The sequence below is a fragment of the Hemiscyllium ocellatum genome, chromosome 7, assembly GCF_020745735.1.
Source record: "Hemiscyllium ocellatum isolate sHemOce1 chromosome 7, sHemOce1.pat.X.cur, whole genome shotgun sequence".
NCBI classification, from domain to species: Eukaryota; Metazoa; Chordata; class Chondrichthyes; order Orectolobiformes; family Hemiscylliidae; genus Hemiscyllium; species Hemiscyllium ocellatum.
Genome location: NC_083407.1, coordinates 4,911,918 through 4,930,353, shown reverse-complemented (window position 1 = coordinate 4,930,353; position 18,436 = coordinate 4,911,918). Strand labels below are relative to the sequence as shown.

At 49.2% G+C, this 18,436-nt stretch overlaps 1 protein-coding gene across 1 annotated transcript in view; it reads right to left on the bottom strand.

The window, feature by feature from the left end:
• Positions 1-922: 922 nt before the first annotated feature.
• ercc3 (excision repair cross-complementation group 3) overlaps positions 923-18,436 on the bottom strand; it is a 42,029-nt gene continuing 24,515 nt past the window's right edge. The window contains exons 9-15 of the mRNA XM_060828214.1: positions 12,386-12,570; positions 7,274-7,476; positions 6,817-6,913; positions 6,510-6,627; positions 4,372-4,490; positions 2,069-2,218; positions 923-1,220 (exon numbers count right to left, since the gene is read on the bottom strand). Coding sequence (XP_060684197.1) covers positions 1,095-1,220; positions 2,069-2,218; positions 4,372-4,490; positions 6,510-6,627; positions 6,817-6,913; positions 7,274-7,476; positions 12,386-12,570 — 998 coding nt within the window. The 3' untranslated portion in view covers positions 923-1,094. The remainder of the gene's footprint in view (positions 1,221-2,068; positions 2,219-4,371; positions 4,491-6,509; positions 6,628-6,816; positions 6,914-7,273; positions 7,477-12,385; positions 12,571-18,436) is intronic.

Genomic DNA, 18,436 nt, shown 5'->3' with positions numbered 1-18,436 from the left:
AGATTAAAATTTATCATATTCTGGTCACTACCTCCTAATGGCTCCTTTACTTCGAGGTGCCTGATCAAAACCGGTTCGTTGTACAACACCAGATCCAGAATTGCCTTCTCCCTGGCAGGCTCCAGTATAAGCCGTTCTAAGAATCCATCTCGGAGGCACTCCACAAACTCCCTTTCTTGGGGTCCAGTCCCATCCTGATTCTCCCAGTCTCCCATGTTGAAATCCCCTATAACAACTGTAGTAATACCTTTGTGACAGGCCAATTTCAACTCCTTATTCAACTTACACCCTATATCTAGACTACTGTTTGGGGGCCTGTAGGTAACTCCCATTAGGGTCTTTCTACCTTTAGAATTTCTCAGGTCTATCCAGACTGACTCGACATCTCCTGATTCTATGTCCCCCCTCACAAGAGATTGAATATCATTCCTCACCAACAGGGCAACCCCATCCCCTCTGCCCGTCAGTCTGTCCTTTCGATAGCCTGTAGAGCCTTGAACATTTATTTCCCAGGCCCTGGCCTCTTGAAGCCACATCTCAGTTCTCCCCACAATATCGTACCTGCCGATGTCCAACTGAGCCTCAATCTTATCCACCTTATTTCTTAGGCTTCGTGCATACATATATAATATTCTTAATTTGTTCATCCTTCCTCTCAATCCCTCTTTCACTTGACCATACTGTATAGTCCCTTTATGAGTTTTCTGCTCCATTGATTGTTGTTTTTCTTAACTTCTCTTGTTCTCACTCTCCCTCTAGCTCCCTTCCTGAATTTCCAAGTAGCTCCCTCAATTCTGAACTGTAAAATCCACAGTGGTCAGGCTGTGTTCCCCAGAGGACTGAGATACAACACAAAGCAAGATCAACACAGCAAAGAACTTTTCAGGAACTGGGGATGACACAGAATCTAACAAAGAAAACATTTAGAAAAAAAAGACAATTTAATAATTCAAATGACTTTCCAGGCATCATAATAAATACCCCGAAAAAAACTCCCCGAGCGGATTTGGCTCCTGGTTATGAAATGTAGGCCAGTCCATGTGCTCCCCATTACCCTGCACAGCTGGCTTCCCACAGAATGGAACAGCAGCGACTCATTTCCTGAAACGTTTGAAGAGAGGGTGGATGTTCTTGCCAAAACTCTTGGTCCGATGATATTCCAAGTAAACGGTGTCATCAGCCCCTGACATGGAGCTCATTGTACCCATTCTCCGTGAGACCTGAAGGAGAAGGTGACAAGTTAACAGGACATGCCAGGTCCGAAATGGGAGACATGCTTGTAACCGTCAGACTGGCATACCCAGAGTGGTACTGAGGGAGTGCTGCTCTGTTGAAAGGTCAGTCACACTGTCAGAGGGTCAGTACTGAGGGGATGCTGTGCTTTGTGAGTACTGACTCACAGACAGTGCAGAGACTCATCATACTGATCCTCTGTACCAGGGGAATGTCAGGATGTATGCCCATGTTTGTTCTACACGGAATTTCAATGCATGCAGTAGTCAATCAGGTTTTATACTGTGTATGATCCCAGGGATGAAGAGCTTGTCATATGAGAAGCAGTTGAAGACTGGGTCTGTACTCGATGGAGTTTAGAAGGATGAGAGGCCTGGACATGGGGAAAAATGTTTCCATTAGTAGGAGGGACTAGGACCTGAGGGCTCACCCTCAGAGTGAAGGGACGACTCTTTAGAACTGAGATGAGGAGGGATTTCTTCAGCTAGGGGTGGGGGATCTGTGGAACTCATTGCTGCAGAGGGCTGTGGAGGCCACGTCATCGAGACAGAGCTAGATAGGGTCTTGGTTAGTACGGGGGATCATGGAGAATGGGTTTGAGAAACAGACTCGATGGGTCAAATGGCCTAATTTAGCTCCTACTTCTTATAGGTTCCATAATACACAATTTAATTTTACCATCCCCTCCTGCCATGGCACACTGGTGGCCATTCTGGGAGGTACTTATCTGAGGTATACAGTATTCTTTGCAACACGTGGCTTTAATTCCGTTTCCCACCTTCCCTGGCTGGACATGCCCTCCACTCTGCAGCTCGACAATCCAACTGGAACATACCTGTCCCTTTGACCCAAACTCTCCGACCACAACCTCCTCCTCTGCATCGAGGTCCGAGGCTGCTAGAACTTTCTGCAGGAGCTGCTGCTGCTCATCCTTGGTAGCAAAGGCCAGATCCTCCTCCTCCAATCCTGCCAGTTTAGTAATCACCTGGGTGGGCAGGGGGTGGCAAAGAGAGGGAGGACAGGTAGAGAGAGGAAGGGAGGGGGAGAGAGACAGAGGAAGAGACAGAGGGGGAGAGAAAGAGAGAGAGGAAGGGGGGAGAGAGAGACAGAGGGGGAGAGAAAGAGGGAGGACGGGTAGAGAGGGGAAGGGGGGAGAGAAAGAGAGAGAGGAAGATAGAGGGAGGGGGAGAGAAAAAGAGAGACAGTGGGAGAGGCACAAAGGGACAGAAAAGAGACAGACAGAGACAAAGTTCAATCAGACAGTTCTCATGTATGACATTAGTGAGTCAGTGATTAGAAACCATGAACTGACCACCAAATGGAGCAGTGAGACACTGGGAAGAACTATCAGACCTGGGTTTGAAGGAAGGAACTGAGGGCCAAGGTATTCGGGCTGAGCTCCTTCAGTGAAGGTGAATGAGGCAGCAGGGATGGAGAGATTCAGGAGGGGAACAGGCAAAGCACCATCCGAGAGATGAAGATGTTTGAGAGTTATACAGATCTCCTCCTCAGAGGGTCTTGTTCCTGTCGCATGTTGATGACAATCCTGGACATTTTGCATTTTGCTTCTGTTCAAGTTCACAATGCAGAACCTTTCCAAGATGGTGACGTAATGAGACCCAGCACTATCCTCCCCGTGACCTGGAAACCATTCGGGACCACAATGAGCGACAGCTAATTTATTTTTAATTAACTAATGGGACAAGCGGCTTTCCTTCAGTATCAGTGGGTCCTGAAACCCTTTCCCTCATGGCACACAGACTGCAGCAGCTCAAGGCAGCAGTTCACCACCACCTTCTCAAGGGGCAACTAGGGATGGGCAACACTACTGGTGCCCACATCCCATGAATGAAAACAGAAAATGAACAGTGACCCCGATCCTAACTCAGAACATCTCATCTTAACCCTTCAGTGTGATTTGGACAAGATGAGTGAACACCTGGCAGGTGGAGCAGAATTTGATCAAATGAGAAGTTATCTGCTTTGGCTGCAAAAACTGAAAAGCAGATTGTCTTCTGAATGGAAAATGGGTGTCCTTATACACCAGTCGCTGAAGGTAAGCATGCTAGAGTAGCAGGTGAAAAATGAAAATGGTAGGGTGACCTTCCTAGCGAGAGGATTCAAGCACAGGAGCTGGAAGTCTTACTCCAGCAGCACAGGGCAGGCCACACCTGGAATATTCTGTGCAGTGTTGGTCTCCTTATCTGAGGAAGGATAGTCTGGCGATGGAGGGAGTGCAACAGTGGTTTCTCTGGAGCGTCGGAGGCTATGGGGTGACCTTATAGAGGTTTATAAAATCATGAGGGGCATGGATAAGATAAATACGCAAGGTCTTTTCCCGGGGTGGGGGAGTCCAGAACTAGAGGGCATAGGTTTAGGGTGAGAGGGGAAAGATTTAAAAGGGATCTAAGGGGCAGCTTTTTCACACACACAGGGTGGTGCATGAATGGAAAGAGCTGCCAGAGGAAGTGGTGGAGACCGGTATAATTACAACATTTAAAAGACATCTGGATGGGTATAAGAATAGGAAGGGTTTGGAGGGATATGGGCCAACTGCTGGCAAATGGGACTAGATTGGGTTGGGATATCTGGTCGGCATGGACGGATTGGACTGAAGGGTCTGTTTCCATGCTGTACATCTCTATGACTGTATGACATATGAAGGGAAACTAGATCAGTTAGGACTATATTCACTGGAGTTTACGAAAATGAAGGGGGATCTCATAGAAACCTATAAAACTCTAACAGAACTAGACAGGGTCAACACAGGAAGGATGTTCCCGATGACCAGGGCAGTCACAGTCTAAGGACAAGGGGAAGGCCATTACAGACTGAGATGAGAAATGTCTTCACCCAGACAGTTGGGAGCCTGGGGAAGTCTCTACAACGGAACATGGTTAAGGCTGATGGGCTGAAGGGCCCGTTTTCGTGCTGTAGACCCTTATGACTTTATATAATGCTTACAACTAAAGAGTTTAAAAGGATATGGGGTGAAAGTGGGAACAGACTCGGGAGGTGGACATCAGCCAAGACCATAATGAATGACTTGAAGGGCCGAATGGCCCACTCCTGGTGCTATTTTCAATGTTCCTGAGCCTGACCCTTTACTAATGCAAACTCAGCTGGTTTTCCACTCACCTTAAAACTGTAACCCTGGTCCACCAGGAACCTCTGTCTCTTTGCAGAGTAGGCCATCTCCTGTGTATCCTGAGAAACCAAGGAGTAGAAGAAGGCATTGTATTCCTCAGCCACCATCCCTGTGAGACACCACAAGATCGGGGCAGACATGAGAATCAGACAGGACATAGCAAACAGGTCTCAGAACCTCTCTGGTTACTAAGTGGATGGGGTGGCTTCTTACACACCTCACTTACAGCTAAATTAGAATCTGTTCTAACTGCAGTTACAAAAAATGCATCAAAACCAGAAGAATTACAGATGCTGTATAAATCAGAAACAAAACCAGAAACTACTGGACACACTCAGCAGGTCTGGTCACTGGACCCAAAACGTTAAGCTGATTTCTCTTCACAGATCCTGCTAGACCTACTGAGCTTGTCCAGAAATTTCTGTTTTTGTTCCAAAAATTCAAAGTGCTGGAGAAACACAACTACTCTGGTAGCATTTTTCAGAGAGAGTAATAGAGTTAATTCTTTGAATCCAATGACTCTGCACTATTCACGTCAACTAATGTTAACTTGCTAAGCTCAGTGTCACAAACGATGTGAAAGCTGCTGTTATAGAATAAAGCCACAGACACACAGCGCACGCAGGGCGCAGACCGACACACAGCGCACGCAGGGCGCAGACCGACACACAGCGCACGCAGGGCGTAGACCGACACACAGCGCACGCTCGCAGAGCGCAGACCGACACACAGCGCACGCAGAGCGTAGACCGACACACAGCGCACGCAGGGCGCAGACCGACACACAGCGCACGCAGGGCGCAGACCGACACACAGCGCACGCAGGGCGTAGACCGACACACAGCGCACGCTCGCAGCGCGCAGACCGACACACAGCGCACGCAGAGCGCAGACCGACACACAGCGCTCACAGAGCGCAGACCGACACACAGCGCTCACAGAGCGCAGACCGACACACAGCGCTCACAGAGCGCAGACCGACACACGTTTTTTCAGTCCTGGCACACCCAGTGATGAACTGTGGCGGGAGCTCAAAACATATCCCAAACTGTGGAGTGCGTAATTATCGCCAGCCACAAGTGCTGAGTGGATAATCCATCTGAAACCTCCTCCAGTGATATCCAGCACGACAGCTACCAGCCTTCAGGCAATTCAATTCAATCCGTGTGACATCAGGAATTAGATTAGATTACTTACAGTGTGGAAACAGGCCCTTCAGCCCAACAAGTCCACACCAACCCGCCGAAGCGCAATCCACCCAGACCCATACCCCTACATTTACCCCTTCACCTAACACTACGGGCAATTTAGTGTGGCCACTTCACCTGACCTGCACATTTTTGGACTGTGGGAGGAAACCGGAGCACCCGGAGGAAACCCACACAGACACGGGGAGAATGTGCAAACTCCACACAGACAGTCACCTGAGGCTGGAACTGATCCCTGGTGCTGTGAGGCAGCAGTGCTAACCACTGAGCGGCTCCAGCTATCACAGTGTACCAGTATAGCTACCACAGTGGCATCAATAACAACACCAGCAATTTGCCTGCTGCACAAAACACAGGTCAAATCCAACTGTATGTATCCTCAATGTTGTCAGGAGTGACACAATGGTAATGCCACTGGGCTAGTTACCCCAAGACCCAGACTAATACTCTTGGGATTTGGGATCAAATACCACTACGGCTGGTGCTGAACTCTCAAATAAAAATCTAGAATTTAAAAGTTATCCTCACGGTGAACATGCAACCACTGTCAATTTGTTAATACCCATTGCGTTCACAATTGTCCCTTAGTAAAGGAAATCTGCTACCTTTCCATACTCCTTAGACAACACTTCCCAAACCCATTACCACTTCAAATCCCGAAGAACACCATCTCCTGCAACTTCCCCTCTGAGTCACTCACCATCCTGACTTGGAAGGTAATCACAGGTCCTTCAGTGTCACTGGGTCAAAATCCAACAATCCCTCAAGGGCATTGTGGGTCAACCTACAGCACATTGACTTCAGTGGTTCAGAAAGCCAAGTCACCCCCACCTTCTCAAAGGAATGAGGGGCAGATAATAAATGCTCACCTAGCCAGTGAAGACGGCTTCTCATTAATGAGTTAAAGCCCTCTCACTCACCTTTCTTTGCCCGTAGTACTCTGCCCAACCGCTGGGCCTCCTGCCGCCTGGACCCTCCATGCGATGATATCTGTATCAGCACATTAGCTTCAGGGAGATCAAACGAGGTATCGCCCACCTATCAAAGATCAGACCATCAGAGTCCCTTCACATTCACCATCTCACCAACACAGTGCAGTGAATAACAAGAAACAGCTCCAGTGGTGACTGCACTATTCACCAACATGGGGCATCACCCACAATTCACACACCCAGCAACACTGCCGTCAGCTCAGAGCTGTAAGACCTAGCGTCTTTCCCCATTTACCTTCGAGATAAAGATGGTGTTTATCTTCGGGTTGTGAGTGAAGTTCTGCAGAATCTGCATCCTCTCTCCCTGTGATGTTGGACCGTAAATGTAAGGTCTGAAATTTAAAATACACACAGACATGACTTTGACCCAAACCCACAAAGTGCCAGAGCAGCAACAAGCACATGATCCTGGGGACTCTCTCAACAAAATGAAATTCTGGCCATACTTACAAACCAGCAACGAGAACCCTGCCTAGTCCCCTCCCCCCCACCCCACCCCACCCCACCCCTCCCCTCCCCCCCCGCCCCGATGAGAACCAGGTAAGGTGACTTGAATTGATCAAGACGTTGCCCCGAGGAGTGAACCAGAGAATGCCTCTCATCTGTTTTGTTAACTTGAAACTGAAACAAGATGAAATGTCAGTTCTGTCTGCCTTCAGTATTAATAGATGTACCTTACAGCCATTACTTACTTGTTCAGTTTGATTGCGTACTCTTTCAGTGCGAATACATTGTCTGCAAACACAATGATCTTGTCATTTCTTCGCTCGTGGAAGCGAATCAAGAACTGACAAGCTCTGAACTTGTTGGGGTTCATCACATAAAGCAGCATCCGTTTCTTCGTCTTAATGGCGACATACTCTCTGTAAAACTCAGGTGACATTGGGCACCAGACCTACACAACACAAAGTGTTTAAGAAAAAGAAACTTGTATTTATATCATGACCACTGCCAAATAAGCTTTTCTGAAGCATAGTAATGCAGGAAAGGCTGCAGTCAATGTATGCTGAATAAACTCCCACAATCTGCATTGGGATAGCAATTAAACCTTTTCTTTTTAGATTGAGCCTAACTTTAATCAGGGCACTGGAGAGAAAAATCACCCAATTGTCTTTGACAATTGTCTTTGAAACAGTGCTAGGGGATGTCACACATCTGACAGAGCAAGGAGCTAAGGCCTCGGTTTAATTAGATTCGATTAGATGCCCTTCAGTCCAACCAGTCCACACCGACCCTCTGAAGAGTAACCCACCCAGACCCATTTCTCTCTGACTAATGCACCTATCACTACAGGCAATTTAGCATGGTTAATTCACCTAACCTGCACATCTTTGGATTGTGGGAGGAAACCGGAGCATCCGGAGGAAACCCACGCAGACACGGGGAGAATGTGCAAACTCCACAGGTAATTAGATTACTTACAGTGTGGAAACAGGCCCTTCGACCCAACAAGTCCACACTGACCCGCTGAAGCGCACCCCACCCATTCCCCTTGGGGAGAATGTGCAAAGTCCACACAGTCAGTCACCTGAGGTGGGAATTGAACCCGGGTCTCTGGCGCTGTGAGGCAGCAGTGCTAACCACTGTGCCACCATGCTGCCCCATAATGTCTCATCCAAAGTGGCAAAAGGACAGCAGCAGGTCTCTGCTTCCAACTATCTCCCCCTGTAATTAATGACTGCAAACAAAAACAGGCAGAGGAATCTAGAAAATTGGGAGAGTTGGTGGAAGAGTGGCCCGAGGGCAGCAGTGCTCACACTATTGTTTAGACAGTGCGGTCTTGAACACAGACTGACTCAGATTAATGACAGTGGTCACCCTTCTAAAGTAAGGATGTTGTTAAACTGGAGAGGGTGCAGAAAGGAGTTACCAGGATGTTGCTGGGACTGGAAGGTTTGAGCTATGGGGAGATGCTGAATAGACTGATGCTTTATTTCCTGAGAGTGATGGTCGGGGAAGGATGACCTTTAAAGGAGTTTATAAAATGATGACGGGTATGGATAGGGGGAATAGCCCAGAGTAGGGGAATCCAAAAATCAGAAGGTACAGGTTTAAGGTGAGGCGGAGAGATATAAAAAGGATTTGAGATGTAACATTTACACACAGAGGGTGGTGTGTGCAGAATGAGCTGCCAGAGGAAACAGTGGCAGCTGGTACAATTACAGCATTTAAAAGGCATCTGGATGGGCACTGAATAGGAAGGTTTGGAGGGATATGGGCTAAGCGCTGGCAAATGGGAATAGATTACATTTTGATGTATTGTTGACAATGGACAGATTGGTCCAAAAGTTCTGTTTCCATTCAGTATGAGACTAGATTAGAGTGGTGCTGGAAAAGCACAGCAGGTCAGGCAGCATCCGAGAAGCAGGAAAATCAACGTTTCGGGCAGAAACCTTTTATCAGAAATAGAGGCAGGGTGCCTGCAGAGCGGAGAGATAATTGAAGGGTGGGGAGAAAGTAGCATAGAGTACAATAGGTGAATGGGGGAGGGGATGAAGGTGATAGGTCAGGGAGGAGGGTGGAGTGGATACATGGAAAAGAAGATAGGCAGGTCGGACAGGTCATGGGGACAGTGCTGAGCTGGAAGATTGGAACTAGGGTGAGGTGGGGGAAGGGGAAATGAGGAAACTGGTGAAATCCACATTGATGCCCTGGGGTTGAAGTGTTCCGAGGCGGAAGATGAGGCGTTCTTCCTCCAGGCGTCTGGTGGTGAGGGAGCAGCGGTGAAGGAGGCCCAGGACCTCCATGTCCTCGGCAGAGTGGGAGGGGGAGTTGAAATGTTGGGCCATAGGGCGGTGTGGTTGATTGGTGTGGGTGTCCCAGAGATGTTCCCTAAAGCGCTCTGCTAGGAAGCGTCTACCCTCCCCAATGTAGAGGAGACCGCATCGGGAGCAACAGATACAATAAATAATATTGGTGGATGTGCAGGTAAATCTTTGATGGACATGGAAGGCTCCTTTGAGTCCTTGGATGGAGGTGAGGGAGGAGGTATGGGCTCAGATTTTGCAATTCCTGCGGTGGTAGGGGAAAGTGCCAGGATGGGAGGGTGGGTCATAGGGGGGCGTGGACCTGACCAGGTAGTCACAGAGGGAATGGTTTTTGCGGAAGGCGGAAAGGCGTGGGGAGGGAAACATATCCCTGGTGGTGGGGTCTTTTTGGAGGTGGCGGAAATGTCAGCGGATGATTTGGTTTATGTGAAGGTTGGTAGGGTGGAAGGTGAGCACCACTGTCCTTGTTACGGTTGGAGGGGTGGGGTCTGAGGGCGGAGGAGCAGGATGTGGACGAGATGCGTTGGAGGGCATCTTTAACCACGTGGGAAGGGAAATTGCGGTCTCTAAAGAAGGAGGCCATCTGGTGTGTTCTGTGGTGAAACTGGTTCTCCTGGGAGCAGATACGGATGAGTCGGAGGAATTGGGAATACTGGATGGCATTTTTGCAGGAGGTAGGGTGGGAAGAGGTGTGATCCAGGTAGCTGTGGGAGTCGGTGGGTTTGCAAAAAATGTCAGTGTCAAGTCAGTCGTCATTAATGGAGATGGAGAGGTCCAGGAAGGGGAGGGAGGTGTCAAGAGATGGTCCAGGAGGAAGAACGCCTCATCTTCCGCCTCGGAACACTTCAACCCCATGGCATCAATGTGGATTTCACCAATTTCCTCATTTCCCCTTCCCCCACCTCACCCCAACTCCAACCTTCCAGCTGAGCACCGTCCTCACCACCGAAGAAAGGTTGAGCAGGCTGAACCTATAACCTCACTGGAGTTTAGAAGAGTGAAAGGTGGTGTTATTGAAACGTATAAAATCTCGAGGGAAATTAGCAGGATGGAGCTGAAAGGATTCCATTATAAAAGGGAGACAAGAGTGATGGCTTACAGGTTTAAAATGACGAATCTCCCCTTTAAAGTTCTTTAGATTATTACTATTTTCTCTTAGAGGATTATTAATCTGCGGAACTCCATCAGAAAGTGGTGGAAGTAGATCATTGAATTTTTTTTTAAAAGCTTGAGTTAAAGGTTTTGGGAGTAGAAAGGGAAGTTCAGGAGACAATCAGTACGACCATGGTCTTCTCGAACAGCACAGCTGGCTCAGGGAGCTGAATGCTTAATGGGCGGCACGGTGGCACAGTGGTTAGCACTGCTGCCTCACAGCGCCTGTAGACCCGGGTTCAATTCCCGACTCAGGCGACTGACTGTGTGGAGTTTGCACGTTCTCCCCGTGTCTGCGTGGGTTTCCTCCGGGTGCTCCGGTTTCCTCCCACAGTCACAAAGATGTGCGGGTCAGGTGAATTGGCCAAGCTAAATTGCCCGTAGTGTTAGGTAAGGGGTAAATGTAGGGGTATGGGTGGGTTGCGCTTCAGCGGGTCGGTGTGGACTTGTTGGGCCGAAGGGCCTGTTTCCACACTGTAAGTCTAATTTAAAAATTTAAAATTTATTTAATGCTCCTAGTTTGGGCATTTGCATCTTTGTTCTCGGTGCATGAGGGAACACACCTCAGCAAACTTCACATTTCCAATGTCACTGTATTTTTGTGTGCTACCATCCATATCTTCTAACAAGGTTCTTTAGGGTCTATGTGGTCTAGTGTGTGGGATGGTAGCCATGTTCTGGTCTAATGAGAATAGCCCTGTAGATTAAACCAGATTCAGTTGATGGCATCTCTTCAACTTTGTGCAAGTTATAAAACTTGGCCCTACGCTACAAGGACTTTTGGGAAGATCAGAACTCTGGTCTGTCCCCAACATTATTCTGCAACCAAATCCACACTACATTATCTCAGCGGGTGGTTCTTAACAGTACACAATCAGGTATCAAGACCATAAGACATAGGAATGGAAGCAAAGCCATTCGGTCCATCGAGTCCACTCCACCATTTAGTCATGGCTGATGGGCATTTCGATTCCACTTACCCACAATCTCCCCGTATCCCTTAATTCCTTGAGAGATTAAGAATGTATTAATCTCTGCCTTGAGGACACCCAACGTCCCGGCCTCCACTGCACTCCATGGCAATAAATTCCACAGGCCCACCACTCTCTGGCTGAAGAAATGTCTCCTTATTTCCATTCTAAATTGACCCCCTCTAATTCTAAGGCTGTGCCCATTGGTCCTAGTCTCCCTGCCTAACACAAACAACTTCCCAGCGTCCACCCTTTCTAAGCCATGCATTATCTTGTAAGTTTCTATTAGATCTCCCCTCAACCTTCTAAACTCTAATGAATATAGATTAGATTAGACTTACAGTGTGGAAACAGGCCCTTCGGCCCAACAAGTCCACACCGACCCGCCGAAGCGCAACCCACCCATACCCCTACATATTACCCCTTACCTAACACTACGGGCAATTTAGCTTGGCCAATTCACCTGACCCGCACATCTTTGGACTGTGGGAGGAAACCGGAGCACCCGGAGGAAACCCACGCAGACACGGGGAGAACGTGCAAACTCCACACAGTCAGTCGCCTGAGTCGGGAATTGAACCCGGGTCTACAGGCGCTGTGAGGCAGCAGTGCTAACCACTGTGCCACCGTGCCGCAGGATCCCAGGATCCTCAGCCAATCATCGTACATTAGGCCTACCATTCCCAGGATCATCCGTGTGAATCTCCGCTGGACACGCTCCAGTGCCAGTACGTCCTTCCTGAGGTGTGGGGCCCAAAATTGGACACTCTCTTCTAAATGGGGCCTAATTAAAGTCTCAGAAGCACATCGCTGCTTTTATATTCCAACCCTCTTGAGGTAAATGACAGGGTATGAACTCTATCAGGTCTACATTAACTGTACTGACCCTTCGGACTCTGTGTGAAAGACTCACCTCAGCACACTGCACCTTGGCAATGTAACCACTGTTCTGCAGCTCCATCCAGTTGGCTTCAAACAGTTTTGGTCCAATGAGGAAATTCAGGTCGACAATTTTGTCGTCTTCCCGGACCAACGTGGCTGTCAGGCCCAGTTTGCAGTGAGCTTGTACAATGGTCAGGACACGACGGAACATTTTTGCTGGAAGGAATAACCATCAGCGTTAACTCAGAGATAGTGTACAGATACAGTAAACCAGTGAATGGGTCAAGGTGCATGCTCAGGACTCCTGGTGCTCAAAAGGAGCACTGCACCACTGTACAACGTTAAACACAGAGTAAAGGCTCCTCCACTCTTTCAAACTGCAAGTAAAGCTTCCTCAGTACTGTCCCTAACCAATACTCCCATGACAGGTACAGCACAGGGTTAGATACAGATTAAACCTCTCTTCGCACTGACACGGGAAGAATAAGAAATGATGTCCTTAAAGCAGCCGTTAGGGGGTTAGATAGGACACTGAAAAGCAGGACTTGAAAAGTAGTAATTCTCAGGACTACAGAGTAATGATTATTAGAACAGAGGATAAGGTAGGTGAACGTCCAGCTGGAACGATTTGAGATACCTCACACATTCCATGTGAGTGTCACTGATTGGGCCAGGGTGGATTGTCTCTAGTTGCTCTTGAGAAAGTGGGGGTGCGCACCCTTTCTGAACTGCTGCAGTCCGTGTGTTATGGGTTTACACACAATGCCCTTCGGGAAGTAATTCCAGGATTTTGACCCAACGACACTGAAGGAACAGTAATATATTTCCAAGTCTGGATGGTGAGCGGTTTGAAGGGGAACTTGCAGGGGGTGATGGTCATGGGTTTGGAAGGTGCTGTCAAAGGATCTTTGATGAATTTCTGCAGTGAATCTTGTAGAAAGTACACACTGCCGCTACTGAGTGTTGCTGGTGGAAGGACTGGATGTTTGTGGATGTGGTGTCAATCAAGCGGCTGCTTTGTCCTGGATGGTGTCAAGCTTCTTGAGTGTCGTTGGAGCTGCCCCCATCCAGGCAGGTGGGGAGTATTCCATCACACTCCTGACTTGTGATTTGACAGGCTCTGGGGAGTCAGGAGGTATGCTATGTGTTATTACACTGCAGTATTCAGAGCATCTGACCCACTCTTTAGACACTATATTAGATATTTTATGTTAGATTCCCTACAGTGTAGAAACAGGCCGTTCAGCCCAACAAGTCCACACCGACCCTCCGAAGAGTAACCCATCCAGACCCATTCCCCAACGTTTATCCATGACTGATGCACCTAACACTATAGGGAATTTAGTATGGCCAATTCACCTGACCTGCATATCTTTGTGATGGGGGGAGGAAACCGGAGCACCCAGAGGAAACCCACACAGACACAGGAAAAATGTCCAAAATCCATGCAGTCGCCCGAGGCTGGAATTGAACCCAGCTCCCTAGTGCTGTGAGGCAGCAGTGCTAACCACTGAGCCACCATGCCATCCTGCTAGTTCAGTTTAGCTTCTGGTCAATGGTCCCTCCCAGGGTGTTGACAGCAGAGTGTTCAGTGATAGTAACACCACTGAACATCAAGTAGCGATGATTAAATGGTCTCTGATTAGAGATAGTCATTGCCTGGCACTTGTGTGGTGCGAATGTTACTTGCCACTTATCAGCCCAAGCCTATTGTCCAAATCTTGCTGCTTTTGAACACAGACTGTTTCAGTATCTGAGAAGGGGCGAATGGTGCTGAACATCATGCAATCATTGGCAAACATCTCCACTTCTGACGGAGGGAAGGTCATTGATGAAGCAGCTGAAGATGTTTGGTCCAAGGACATTATTGAAGAACTCCTGCAACTTCCAACAACCACAACCATCTTCCTCTGCGTCAGGTTTGACTTTGACCAGCAGGGAATTCCCACTCATGCTTCTTGATGCCACACTCAGTCAAATATGGGCTTGATGTTCGGGCGCAGGAGGGAGGGAGGGAATTCGATTCCCGAAGCATTGGGGCAGTTCTATTATCTGATTATGAGCTCAGTAATAATAGCAACCCAGTAGGGGTGTATTTTAGAAACAGTGACCATAACTTAGTTAGATCTAGGCTAGTTACTGAGAAAGATAAGGATGGGCCAGGAATAAAAAGCTCTGAACTGCAGAAAGGCTAATTTTACTCAAATGGAGGCAAGGGAGGAGATATCTGGAGCCCTGGAAATAAACTTGCAAGTCCTCTCTGACCACAGGTGAGGTGCCAGAGGACTGCTAACGTTGTTGCTGTTATTATAAAAGGGAGGAAGGGATATACCAGAAAATGACAGTCTCATCTCATTGGTGGGTAAGTTATGACATAGAATTCTGAAGGACAGAATATAACTGCGTTTGGAGAGACACCGATTTATTCAAGGATAGTCAGCGTGGAATTGTTGAGTGAAGGTCATGTGTAACAAATCTCCGTTGTTTTTTTTGAGGTGGTAACCTGGGGTTTGATGAGATCAATGCATTTGATGTGTCCACATTGACTTTGGCAAGGCATTTGGGAAGGTACTTCATGGCAGATTAGCCAAGAAAATAATCGCCCATGGGATCTCAGGCAAAGTGGTACACTGGATCAGGAATAGGAGGCAGAGGGTACTAGGTACAGGGAATGTTTCTGTCACTACAAATCTAATTTCAGTGGAGTTCTGCAAGGGTTGGTGCTGAAATTCTTCCTGTTTATGGTGTACATTAATGATGTGTCTAAAACGTAGGTGATCTGATTGAGGCATTCACAGATAACAAGAAAATTAGCAGAATGGTCAGAGCACTGGCAAAAGTCAAAAGTCATAGCCATACAGCACAGAAACAGACCCTTCAGTCCAACCAGTCTATGCCGATCAGAATCCCAAACTAAACTAACCCCACCTGCCTGATCCTGGCCCATATCCCTCAAAACACTTTTTATTCATAAACTTATCTAAATGTTGGAACTGTGCCCGCATTCACCAGTTCCTCTGGAAGTTCATTCCACATATGAACCACACTCTGTATAAATAAATTGCCCGTATGTCCTCTTTTGATCTTTCACCTCTCACCTTAAAAATATTGCCTGAAGTCCTGAAATCCCTTACCCTATGGAAAAGACATCTGCCATTTACCTTATCAATGCCCCTCAATATTTTATAAATATCTATAAGGTTGCCTCTCAGCCTCCAATCCTCCAGTGAAAAAAGTCCCAGCCTATCCTGAAGAATGAATATTGTCCTTGTCTTTGTAAAGTAGGCATGGCGGCTCAGTTAGCAGGGGCCTCACCTTCGTTCCCCTACGCCCTCGGATTAATGAGTTCAACACGCGGCGAGATATTGAACAATTCTTCCGCCGCCTTCGCCTCCGTGCCTACTTTCACAACCAAGATTCCCGCCCACCCTCTGACGACCCCTTCTCCCGCCTCCAACACACCCCATCCACCTGGACACCCCGTGCAGGCCTCCTACCCGCCCTCGACCTCTTTATAGCCAACTGCCGCCGTGACATCAACCGACTCAACCTGTCCACCCCTCTCACCCACTCCAACCTCTCACCCTCAGAACGTGCAGCCCTCCACTCCCTCCGCTCCAATCCCAACCTCACCATCAAACCCGCAGACAAGGGAGGCGCGGTGGTAGTTTGGCGCACTGACCTGTACACCGCTGAAGCCAAACGCCAGCTCGCGGACGCCTCCTCTTATCGCCCCCTTGACCACGACCCCACCTCCCACCACCAAACCATCATCTCACAGACCATCCAGGACCTCATCACCTCAAGGGATCTCCCATCCACCGCCTCCAACCTCATAGTCCCACAACCCCGCACCGCCCGTTTCTACCTCCTGCCCAAAATCCACAAACCTGCCTGCCCCGGCCGACCCATTGTCTCAGCCTGCTCCTGCCCCACCGAACTCATCTCCCAATACCTCGACACGGTCCTGTCCCCTTTAGTCCAAGAACTCCCCACCTACGTTCGGGACACCACCCACGCCCTCCACCTCCTCCAGGATTTTCGCTTCCCCGGTCCCCAACGCCTTATTTTCACTATGGACATCCAGTCCCTGTACACCTCCATCCCCCATCACGAAGGACTCAAAGCCCTCCGCTTCTTCCTTTCCCGCCGCACTAACCAGTACCCTTCCACTGACACCCTCCTTCGACTGACTGAACTGGTCCTCACCCTGAATAACTTCTCTTTTCAATCCTCCCACTTCCTCCAAACTAAAGGAGTTGCCATGGGCACCCGCATGGGCCCCAGCTATGCCTGCCTCTTCGTAGGATATGTGGAACAGTCCATCTTCCGCAACTACACTGGCACCACCCCCCACCTTTTCCTCCGCTACATCGATGACTGTATCGGCGCTGCCTCGTGCTCCCACGAGGAGGTTGAACAGTTCATCAACTTTACTAACACCTTCCATCCCGACCTGAAATTCACCTGGACTGTCTCAGACTCCTCCCTCCCCTTCCTAGACCTTTCCATTTCTATCTCGGGCGACCGACTCAACACAGACATCTATTATAAACCGACTGACTCCCACAGCTACCTGGACTACACCTCCTCCCACCCTGCCCCCTGTAAAAACGCCATCCCATATTCCCAATTCCTTCGTCTCCGCCGCATCTGCTCCCAGGAGGACCAATTCCAACACCGCACAACCCAGATGGCCTCCTTCTTCAAGGACCGCAGATTCCCCCCAGACGTGATCGACGATGCCCTCCACCGCATCTCCTCCACTTCCCGCTCCTCCGCCCTTGAGCCCCGCTCCTCCAACCGCCACCAAGACAGAACCCCACTGGTTCTCACCTACCACCCCACCAACCTGCGCATACAACGTATTATCCGCCGCCATTTCCGCCACCTCCAAACGGACCCCACCACCAAGGATATATTTCCCTCCCCTCCCCTATCAGCGTTCCGCAAGGACCACTCCCTTCGTGACTCCCTTGTCAGATCCACACCCCCCACCAACCCAACCTCCACCCCCGGCACCTTCCCCTGCAACCGCAGGAAATGTAAAACTTGCGCCCACACCTCCACACTCACTTCCCTCCAAGGCCCCAAGGGATCCTTCCATATCCGCCACAAGTTCACCTGTACCTCCACACACATCATCTATTGCATCCGCTGCACCCGATGTGGCCTCCTCTATATTGGTGAGACAGGCCGCTTACTTGCGGAACGCTTCAGAGAACACCTCTGGGCCGCCCGAACCAACCAACCCAATCACCCCGTGGCTCAACACTTTAACTCCCCCTCCCACTCCACCGAGGACATGCAGGTCCTTGGACTCCTCCACCGGCAGAACACAACTACACGACGGCTGGAGGAGGAGCGCCTCATCTTCCGCCTGGGAACCCTCCAACCACAAGGTATGAATTCAGATTTCTCCAGCTTCCTCATTTCCCCTCCCCCCACCTTGTCTCAGTCGGTTCCCTCAACTCAGCACCGCCCTCCTAACCTGCAATCCTCTTCCTGACCTCTCCGCCCCCACCCCACTCCGGCCTATCACCCTCACCTTGACCTCCTTCCACCTATCCCACCTCCATCGCCCCTCCCCCTAGTCCCTCCTCCCTACCTTTTATCTCAGCCGGCTTGGCTCTCTCTCTCTTATTCCTGATGAAGGGCTTATGCTCGAAACGTCGAATTCTCTATTCCTGAGATGCTGCCTAACCTGCTGTGCTTTGACCAGCAACACATTTGCGGCTCAGTGGTTAGCACTGCTGCCTGGCAGCACCAGGGTCCTAGGTTCAAGTCCAACTTTGGGTGACTGTCTGTGTGGAGTTTGCACATTCTCCCCGTGTCTGCGTGGGTTTCCTCCGAATGCTCCGGTTTCCTCCCGTAATCCAAAGACGTGCAGGACAGGTCTACTGGCCGTACTAAATTGCCCATAGTGTTAGGTGCATTAGTCTGAGAGAAATGGGTCGGGCTGGATTACGTTTCGGAGGATCGGCGTGGACTTGTTGGGCCGAAGGGTCTATTTCCACACTGTAGGGAAATAGTGTGGAAATTAGATTAGAGAATCTAATCGATCCAGCCTCTCCCCCTAACT